The 10665-nt window shown below is 50.3% G+C and overlaps 1 protein-coding gene across 1 annotated transcript; it reads right to left on the bottom strand.

The window, feature by feature from the left end:
• Nucleotides 1-5853: 5853 nt before the first annotated feature.
• On the bottom strand, nucleotides 5854-10665 carry gtf3c4 (general transcription factor IIIC, polypeptide 4). The gene is made up of 5 exons (XM_062484332.1): nucleotides 10254-10665; nucleotides 7856-9664; nucleotides 7505-7635; nucleotides 6560-6648; nucleotides 5854-6467 (listed from the first exon to the last, which is right to left on the bottom strand). Exons 1-5 carry the CDS (start codon nucleotides 10560-10562, stop codon nucleotides 6403-6405), a joined length of 2403 nt encoding a protein of 800 aa, XP_062340316.1. The 5' UTR covers nucleotides 10563-10665; the 3' UTR covers nucleotides 5854-6402.

A 10665-nucleotide genomic window follows, 5' to 3' on the forward strand; every position in this document is an offset into this window, starting at 1 on the left:
TGTTTGGAGCATCCTTTGATGGTTCTGAGCCCCTTAGTACTGTGTGGTGGGACTTTCGTAACTGCGATATATAAATATTTTTAAAGCATATTTTGAATATAACCTAAACCCAAATATCCGTAAAAACTCTCTGATGTGGTGAGGCTACGTTGGGGGGGAAATAAAAACTGAAACCAGGAAGTAATCGCATGTAGGAGCAGGTGAGTGCATTATCAGGATGAACACACCATCACAGCGTTCGTGAGAGCAGAAAGTTGCCACAGCGACACTGAGCCAGGCCTGTTTTCCGCGCCCAGGATGGGGACGTGGGCTCGAATGAAGCAGGTCAGTTCAGCGACTCTTTTGTCATGTAAAGACACCATGTGACGTCGGAGGATAATGGAAGAAAAAAGAAACCGCAGAGATAAACTTCCCTCATCAGATAATTAAGGATGCCTTCGCTCCAGTTTCCTCTCCTTTGCATTCGTGTCTGATCAGCTTTCAGACTTATCAGGCAGACAGGCTGCAGGGACTTCCTCTCTGGGGCCCCGGCACCGGGTCCTGGGTTCTACACCCCAGCCCCAGTCCTAGTCCCAGCCCTAGCCCCAGCCCTAGCCCCAGCCCTAGTCCCAGCCCTAGTCCCAGCCCTAGTCCCAGTCCTAGCCCCAGTCCTAGCCCTAACCCTACCCTCAACCGCCAATACTTCCCTTCACTACTAACCTACCAACACACGTCTGTCATAATCTTGACATAAGGGAAATAAAACAGCCATTCGATTGACGGCTGACGTTTTTTGGGGTTTTTTACTTTCAACTCTAATTCTAAATCTTGACACATTTAATTAAGGATTTATAGAGGAATTCGTTTCCAGTCTACTGGAGGAAAGCCTTCACACAACAAACCCAGTCTAGTTAAAGCCATCGCTCTGTCATTTAAACCAGCAGCGTTGCTCCCAACTGGTGTCAGTTTAGTGTCATGTTGTGAAACGATCATCGCTATAATTAATAAGAAATGGCCATTTAAAAAGTACCTAATTTGCTTACTACCCCCCAAAAAATGCATGAAAGGGCATCCAGTCAGTGCACTGTGATTAACTGTGCAAATCATTAGTGTTTATAATGACAGCCAGATATTTTTTTTCCACTCCAAAGAGTTGGCATTCATTCCAGTCGCCCCCCCCCTCCCCTCGTCACTAACTTCTCCAACACCTGTCACAATAACAAAGTTGTGTATCCAGCCCTCCTCGTGCCCCCTCCCCAGTCAGCTTCCCCCCCCCTCCCTGCCCCCTCCTCTCCCTGCCCCCCCCCCTCCCTGCCCCCTCCCCCTCCCTGCCCCCCCCCTCCCTGCCCCCTCCCCCTCCCTGCCCCCCCCTCCCTGCCCCCTCCTCTCCCTGCCCCCCCCCCCTCCCTGCCCCCTCCCCCTCCCTGCCCCCCCCCTCCCTGCCCCCCCCCTCCCTGCCCCCCCCCCTCCCTGCCCCCCCCTGCAGGCGGTTTTTAACTACAGTCCACTCTGGCCCCGGCCCTCCCCGCTACAGCCCCAACACGAGCGCAAACAATCAAAGTCTTTGGGAACGTTAAAATATGTATGGCTATCCATGACAGGCAGATAAAACAGAGCAATTAGCCACGTAATCCTAGAACTACGAAAGGACTCATCAGCCTAGCCTGTCCCCTCTCTCTACCTCCCTCTCTCTCTACCTCCCTCCCTCCCTGTCTCTCTACCTCCCTCTCTACCTCCCTCTCTCTCTACCTCCCTCTCTCTACCTCTCTCCCTCCCTCTCTCTCTTTACCTCCCTCTCTCTCTACCTCCCTCTCTCTCTCTCCCTCCCTCGCTCAACTCTCTATTAGTTAAATGTACTCTGTGTGTCTACTCCCCATCAAATCAAGTAACACTTCCCCTAATTGGCTTATAAATAATACAGGAGGACCCGCATTATAATTTCATCAGTGGTAAACATTGCAGGGGCAGTTGGTAAAGAACCTATCCCTCATTAATTTCTTAATTTGCGAAGATGGAACCAAGGGGAAGTGAGATTGAGAGAAAGGTAGGGAGAGAGATAGAGGACAGAAAGAAAGGAGAGAAAAGGAGGAGAGAGAGAGAGAGAGAGAGAGAGAGAGAGAGAGAGAGAGAGAGAGAGAGAGAGAGAGAGAGAGAGAGAGAGAGGAGATGGGGGATCGGATGAACAGAGGAACATATACACCTCAGGCAGAGAGAAGGAGGAGGAGGAGAGAGGAGGGAGGGAGAGAAAGAGAGAGATGAGGATGGATAGCTGAAAAAGCAGAGGAAGATGCTACTGTTATTGCTTTTGTTAGTAGATGTCAGATATTCAATCCCAGAGTTTTGTCAGTAGCTCTTGCACACACACACACACTCAGTCTTGGTCGTTGTTCATTTGTATACCAATTTAATGAATATTTCATAACTAGCAACATAAATATTCATTCTAATGGTTTGCACAGTAGTTATTACGGTATTTCCTTCTTTTTTTAAACAAAAATACTCATTACAAATTCTGCATAAGCAACCCCTGAAATAATCTTGTGCACACACATACTCTAAAAACAGACAGAGAGGGATACCAAAACACACTGCCTTGTTACAGTGTTTGAAATAGCACATTTGGGAAGGCATCACCATAAATTAATTTATTTCAATTAACCCCATCATTAACTAATCATATTGAGCTATATTCATGGATGAAACCGCTATTCCCAGATGCCGTGACCTTTGACCTGGCAAAGGTGACTTGAACTTCCTGTACCCTTTTTCAAGGCAGATACCACAATAGAAGCCATCCCAAATGCAGTTTAAGAGTTTCTGATGCTGTGAAGTCGAAGGTGTGTGAATCTGACGGGCTCTGATCTCTGAAAGACGACTATCAGAGCGAAATCTCGAATGAGACCCATTTTCTCTTCTCTCTTCTCCTCTCTCTTCTCTTCTCTCTCTTCTCCTTGCTAAAACCTGCCAATGTAAAAGACACAAAAGGAGCCTTCAGCTTTCAAAAGGAAACGTTAAGCGTTCCTGCTACAAAATCTGGATCTTCATACCTACAGGCAAACGCTCCCAGCTGCTTCTCAACATTGTCACTCCTGCAGGAAGCTGTCAACTCGCATCACTAATGCAAGGACACATCCCTAAAACAAATATCCAGGATCACAGGACATCTCTGCGTTCTCTAGCTATGCCGACAGTAGGCATGCCCCATCAGCCTCGCTGAAACCTTGAACTTGAAAAACTATCAAGCTTGTTTGACATCTTTACTGATTCCCATAAAGTGATCTGGGTAGAGCAGTGGAGAAAAAAAATAAAAACGTCTCTCCGTCAATCACCTCGAGTGCACATCATGCAAATCCTATTAGTGTGAGAGACATCAGGATAAGGGGTGACGAGAGTCAAACTGTTCTCACACAAAAGCAGCTCGTTCGCTTGGCGCTCCGCTCTGGGCTGAGTGATACAGGGGCACATGTGAAGAATGAGCTTAATTAATGTAGCAGTAAAAGACTGCACCTCCTTTCGCCGGGCCTGTTGTCCTGTTCAGTATTAGTTCCCCTCCAGCGCCCTCGCACTCACAGCAGCAGCTCTAATGATGGACACCCTCTCCTCCCCCCTCCGAGAGCCCCGCCCTGGCCCTCGTCTCAGGTCAGTAACCTCGACCCTGGGGGACCGAGGAGAGGCGAGCCGACCAGTTAAAACAACATGCCAGCCGTCTCCTATTGGCGACAACACAGAACCCCGCACACAGACTTCATTAGCCATGACAAGTTTTTGGGGTGGGGGGGGTGGGTTTCAGTTTAGAATACTTTACTGCCAGAGGAGGGTAGAGTTCCCCCGGGGGGGGAGGGGGGGGGGTGGGTTTCAGTTTAGAATACTTTACCGCCAGAGGAGGGTAGAGTTCCCCCGGGGGGGGAGGGGGGGGGGGGGTGAGCTTCTGCCTGAAGCGACTTCAGAGAGTTTGTTCGTCTCCCCAAACGTTTCGCGAGTGTTTATTTTTGGGGTCCAAACGCAGCTTCCTTGTTTATTTCAGAATTGAGTGACGTTCCGTTTCTTGTCTGTTTGACTGGTAAACAAACAAACTGGTAAGGGGTGAATATGCCAACTATAAATGGGCTAGAAATCTCATTGAACAGTAAAACAAATAATTGAGTCCATTTTAAAACAGTGGTAATTAAATTGGAAAAAGTCTAAAACTTGGCACAAGATATCATCCAGCGAATCAACCAACACATAAAACCAACTGAAATGTTATCCTGAGAGGCACTGCAGTCAACTCAGTCAGCCGACGTATTCAGAGCAGTAAACATTCATACTATGTGTTTACAAATTGCATCTGAGCACTTAACAGAACACAATGGACAACATCATATTCAAAATATAAACAAACAAAAGGAATATATCAACTAAAAGTGTAAAAAAAAAAAATGCTATGAATGTTTTATGAAATGGAGCCATTGACATAAAGGATATAAATATTAAACGCATGGAGAAGAATTCCTCTTTTGAAGTGCTGAGAGAGCAGGGAGACAGAGGAGGAGATGGTAATTACTGCCGGAGATGCTCTTTGACAGTTTATTATATTAAAGAAGGAGGAGGTTCAACCAAACAGCCGACCTCTTTAGCATTTCTGCTCTCCACCTATCCGTGACTAAAGCATCACTACCTGAACGGTAACTTCTGCTTCTACAAACAAGACGATTAGCGTGTGCCTAACCCGAGCTGAGAAGCTAATTGAAAGGGCAGCTGATGTGTTAGTTAGCGCTGACGCAAACCAAACCAGCGTCTTGTCCCTCGCTCGTCAGGATTCATTCGTCCTGGGGCTTCGACCGGCATCACAGAGTGACGACAGATGAAACGTTTGAAAAGGGAACATTTCGACAGGGCATTCTCACACATTTCACGTCGGATAGTTTGGATTCCTGTATTGCTGAAGGAAAGGTGGATTGTGGGTATAAAAAAAAACAAAACACAAAAGGAACGAGCGCCTCTCATCGAGCGCAGGGGCTGGAGACCCAGGGTCTGGAGACCCAGGCCTCATCTGCCCCTCCTAGCCTCGGGGCAGGCTATCATCTCCTGTGACACCAGAAGGGACAAGCGCCCTCTCTCGCCCTCATCCGGGGCTGAGCCAGGGGAAGAGAGAGAGGACGTGATGGAGTTGGATCGGGTGACTCTCCATCTTTGATCACCGGGCGATGACCTCCATGTCTCCTGGAAAGGAGGATGAGGCGAAAGGAGGGATGGGGAACACACAGAGGTGCAGATCTATCCCCCCCGGCCCCCCCTCAGCCCCCCACACAACCCCCAAAATAAAAAGGGGTTAATTGTATTTAACAACATGCTCTGTAACCCCACTTGATTAGAGCAGGCAGCCTCTGCCACTGTCCCTCATTACTGCTGAATCTCATTAGAGCAGTTTCCCAGGAGAGACCCCACGTCAGTCTTAAACACACTCTCTCTCCTCCCTTTCGCTCGTCCCTCTTCCCTCTCGCTCGTCCCTCCCCCCTCTCTCTGTCACCAGCGGAAGTCTTTATCTAAGAGAATGACTGAGAGGCGCTGGATTTCTTCTTCTTTTTTTTTCTCTCTTTTCCACAGAATGGAAATTGTTTTACACTGCCAATTAAAATATGGATACGCTGAGATTTTTCCACATATCCACAGAATGCAGTATGTATTTATTGGTCTCTAATGGAAAGACTAAAATAGGTCTAACACTTCATCTCTTCCTTTGCTAGAAATAAAGAGGAGCTTGCAAACGTCCAGAAATACAGTTGAGATTAGTAGAACGAGGTAGATTAAAAATAGAGCCCTGAACTCTTACTGGGGGGGAAAAACATTTGAACACGTTCGCTTCGCTTCTCTCATTAAATGAAGTTACAAGAGTTCTTTCAAAGCCTTTATTGTGTTTTTTCTTAGAAATAAAAGGTCACGTTATTTTTTTGTACATGAAATATACACAGATATAAATCTAGGAGATTCTTAGGAACGTAAAAATGGAGGGGATTGTGGTGTCTGTTGTCAAAATTGTCCATCCTGCCCAAACGGAAATGCAGCCAGTCTTCAGCCAACTGAAGTCTGTTCTCCGGTTCTAGATGAGGAGAGATATTCTCTGGTTCTAGATGAGGAGAGATATTCTCCGGTTCTAGATGAGGAGAGATATTCTCCGGTTCTAGATGAGGAGAGATCTTCTCTGGTTCTAGATGAGGAGAGATATTCTCCGGTTCTAAATGAGAAGAGATATTCTCTGGTTCTAGATGAGGAGATATTCTCTGGTTCTAGATGAGGAGATATTCTCCGGTTCTAGATGAGGAGAGATATTCTCCGGTTCTAGATGAGGAGATATTCTCCGGTTCTAGATGAGGAGAGAGTATTCTCCAGTTCTAGATGAGGAGAGTATTCTCCAGTTCTAGATGAGGAGAGTGTTCCCCGGTTCTAGAAGAGAGGAGAGTCACAGAAGGTACAGGGGCCTTGCAGAATCCTCTTGATCCAGTCTGGGTCTAAAGCAGAAAGCAGGAGTGAGAGAGAGATAAAGAAAGAAAGAGAGATGGAGAGAGAGAGAGGGAGAGAGACAGAAAGGGTGCGTTCTCACCCTCAGGCACGGGCATCCTGGCTATGCTGTCCTGCAGCAGGCAGCGTCTGTAGGAGAAGGTCTGGCAGGTCTGGTACGACAACACACACCTGCCAGAGACACACACACACACACACACACCTTAGGGCTGAGGAGGAGACTGGAAATCTGTCACAACCTGGGAGAACCAGCTCCAAAGCTCCACATCACCAACGGCCACTAGGGGCAGCACATACCACCCAGCCAGGAGGTGTGTGGAGGTGAGGGAGGGGTTTGGAATCAGATGGAGGGGGGGGGGTGGAGGGAGAGGGGGGAGGTACATGGGTAAATATCAAAAGGTGGGTGGCTTGATTACTAGGCTGGGAAAATAAATAAACCGTCCAAAATGGCATTTGGCATTAAGATATTTACGTTCCTCCACGTGTGGTGTCTGGGAGCTTAGGAAAGACGCCAGTCCACAGGCTGGACGTACTAGAGCAGTAACTCTGCCTCTCAGAGCACGCTCACACACTGCTCCAACACTGGCCGGTAACTGGCTGCTGTGAAGCGTGTTTGGAGCTACATGTGTGTGTGGAGCAACATGTGTCATGACTGTAGTGTAACAAAGAAATGTTTTGTTATTCTAAAACAAAAAAGCTTTGAAAGGTTGGAAGGATATTTTTGAACTAAAGTTTCCCCAACAAAGTTTGCTTCATTGATGAGTACTTGATGAGGACTCTACTAAACTGTACTGTACTTTATTGTGCTCTGCTCTGCTTTACTCTACTCTGTTTTAGGCTTCTCTGTTCTCTCACTGTGTGTGAAAAAAGTTTAGAAAAAAAAAAAGTCAAACCAAACTTTTGAAGGGTAACTGTAGTGTAGCAGAGGGTAACTGTAGTGTAGCAGAGGGTAACTGTAGTGTAGCAGAGGGTAACTGTAGTGTAGCAGAGGGTAACTGTAGTGTAGCAGAGGGTAACTGTTGTGTACCTGAACCACACGTGTCCGTTGATGCACACAGCTTGTTTGCTGTCCTTGAAGGGCAGGACCTCCTTACACAGGCTGCAGTACTCTGGAAACGTCTGCTTGTTCATCTTCTTCTGGATGTGACCTATCAACACCTGAGGTAGAGTGACACAAACACACGCACACAAACTTGAGGTGAGAGAGACTACAGCTTACACAAGATTAGTGCTAAACAATTCATTGAATTCGGTTCGGTAAAATAGCAAACGGACTAGATTTCACGATCACACACCACCAATCAGAGGCTCCCACAGCACCACAAGAACCCTCTGATATACCCAAACGTGTCGTGTTGGTTTGCTCGAGACCTCCTACCTTGGCAGCCCTGTCGTCGTAGCTGGGGTCTTTGGACAGGAAGTCACACACACCCATGGTTGGGATGGAGGTGTTCTCAGTGATCCAGGTGTGGAGGTATACCTCCCCCAGGACCCTCTTCATGTGCTCCCTGGTCAGGTGAGCCTCCACAGACTCGATCCACGCCAGCACCTCGCTGATCCTCTCCTCCGACACTTTGGGCTCCCGGGACAGCAGGTTCAACACCCCCCCCCCTCCTCTCTCTCTTCCTCCTCCTCCTCCTCTCTCACCACCACCACCACCTCCTCCTCCTTCCTCACCTCCCTCTCCCTCGTCCCCCTCCTCCTCCTCGTCCCCCACGAACACCTTGGTGTCCTCGTGCGAGGGTCTCCACCGCGCCTCAGCCGGCGCCGCCCTCAGCGACTGGTAGAGCACCCGCGCCAGGAAGAGCTTGAGCCGCCACAGGTAGGCGGAGCCTGTGGCGTCCAGCTTCCTGTCCAGCTTCCTGTCCAGCTCAGCCTGCAGGGGCGGAGGGATCTGCCTGTCCCTCAGCACGCGCCACCTCACCAGGTCCAGCAGGTCGGCCTGCCTGAACAGGCTCGGCGGCGACGCCTCCAGCAGCTCCAACCCCGCGTCCTCCGCCTTCTTCAGGGTGATGAAGTTCACCTGGCAGGGCCGGTTGACGGGGTGCAGGCCGTTGAGCAGGCCCTCGGAGCTCACCAGGGCCAGGTAGGCTCCGTTGGGGCTGACGGACGCCCCGTACAGCCTCCTCCCTCGCAGGCCCTCCGGGAGGCCGATGTCCTCCTGGCGGAAGGACAGGCTCTGGTCGCTGAAGATGGGCGTGAGCTTCTTGACGGCTCCGTCCAGCGAGCAGGTGTAGACGGACCCGCCTTGCCGGGCCGCCGTTATGGCGATGATGGGGAGGGAGTGCAGCCCGGTGACGTGGGAGTTCTGGACGCTGAGGCCCGACTTGGAGATGACCAGCAGGCACCAGAACACGTAGCAGCCCCTGGCCGCCACCACCAGGCTGCAGTTACACTTCTGCACGGGGTGAAGGAGAGCCACGCACTTGATGTTGTGGACGGGGATCTGGTCGGTGTCGTGCCACAGGACCACGGGCTGCCGCAGGGTGAAGTAGCCCTTCACCGCCTTCAGGTTGACGGGCAGGATCTTTACGGGGCCGACGGCGCTGCCCACGATCAGCCCGCTCATCTTCCTCCCGCTGTGCTCGTACTCCCACCAGGCCAGCACGCTGGGGGCACTCACCCCGGAGCGCAGCGTGTTGCAGGACAGCACAGAGTCCTTCCCCAGGAAGGGCAGGCGGAACTGCCACACCACCAGGTCCCCGTTCTCCATCAGCACGGCCAGCAGCACCGTCTCCACGTCCTTGCACTCGTTGTTGGTCTGGACGTGCTGGGTGGTGCACACGCTCGACCACTCCGCCCGGACCGCCGTCTGCATGCGGAAACGCCTCTGCAGCTCCTCCAGGTCGGCCAGGCCTGCTCCGCAGGGGGCTTCCCCCTCCTGCGGGGAGTACCCCCGGCCCTCCAGGCTCTCCCCGTACACCTGGGTGAGGTCGACCAGCGTGGACCACTGCAGGCGCTTCTGGCTGCTGTGGATGGTCAGCCTGTGGTCCAGGGAGAGACGGGCGAGGAGGCAGCGGCCGTTGGCGTCGCAGCCCATCGGGGACCAGCTGCAGTACAGGATGCCCTTGGGGGCTCCGCTGGTGGTGTTGATGACACGGTCCAGCATGAAGGGCTGGCTTATGGAGGGGTCAGGGGAGAAGGAGAACTTCTCTCTGGCTTTCTCTAGCTCTGCCTCTGGGCCCACCTGGACACATGCGGCACGGTTTTAGTCAAACAATGATACAGGCGTGCTTTATGCATGTTTTATTCTTTAATTCTTACGTTTTTCGGGGGGGTTTCTTGTACAATTTTCTATTTATGCCTTTTCCTACTACTTAAGTACTTGTTTTATTTTTCTACTTCATACGCAATGGATTTGTTTCAAAAGAAAGCTCTTAGTCCTCACAAATGTAATTCTCTTTCAAAGAACTTTCTACTTTTCTGACGTACGAACCGACAAACATTTATTAACATTGTGGCGAGGCAGATGTTGAGGGAGCAGAAATCGAAGGGGAAACAGAGTTCGACACAACACCGGTCAAAGAAAACCCTAATATTTTCTGTTATATTTGACCTGAAAACAGCTAAGATCTCATGTCAGTGATCCCGTGTGCAACATTCGCGTTTCACTGCTGTCTCTCGCGAGGTATTTTGCTAGTGAGCTGGATGTAAACAACGACAGCGTGACAAGCTGTACTCTACTCTAGCAGGCTAGCTAGCTAGCTAGCTACTTATTAAACCGACAACCTGCTACAAATGTAGGAAAAAAGCAACGGCAACTTTTGCACATTTACCTTCAACTCGCACACTTTGTCCGGTAATGGAATGTGTGTTCGGTGAAGCACCAAGTTCTGATTTTTACTGTGAACATCGCAAACAACCTCCATCAAGGCTATCCCAGAGGCGGTGGAGGCGGAGAGTCGGTGATCTTCTGACCATGACAGCGGCTCTAGACCAGTGACCGTGGACATAAGCTTAATAACCGGGTCTCTTTTGACCACTGGCCCGAGATCTTCCACCGACGGATCATTGTCGGGTTCGAGTTTCAGCCGCCGTTCTGTCTTTGCATCCCCCAGAGCACCGTTTGGACTGGAAGACGCCATTGTTCTCACGCATTTCCAGGAAGTGACGTTGTTTGACGGGAGCCAGGGGGCTGGCGCGGGACGGCTCTTGGCTGGACTGTGTTTGGACTCGTGTTTGTTTGAG

This window comes from Osmerus eperlanus, chromosome 18 (assembly GCF_963692335.1).
Source record: "Osmerus eperlanus chromosome 18, fOsmEpe2.1, whole genome shotgun sequence".
NCBI classification, from domain to species: Eukaryota; Metazoa; Chordata; class Actinopteri; order Osmeriformes; family Osmeridae; genus Osmerus; species Osmerus eperlanus.

What these genes read in the sequence shown, in the direction of transcription:
- gtf3c4 (XM_062484332.1), bottom strand. Translation starts at nt 10,562, where the DNA reads ATGGCGTCTTCCAGTCCAAACGGTGCTCTGGGGGATGCAAAGACAGAA. An exon ending in AACGGACACGTGTGGTTCAG is followed by an intron (nt 6,649 to 7,504) that starts GTACACAACAGT and finishes TGTCTCTGGCAG; the next exon opens with GTGTGTGTTGTCGTACCAGA. An exon ending in CAGGATGCCCGTGCCTGAGG is followed by an intron (nt 6,468 to 6,559) that starts GTGAGAACGCAC and finishes TTTCTGCTTTAG; the next exon opens with ACCCAGACTGGATCAAGAGG.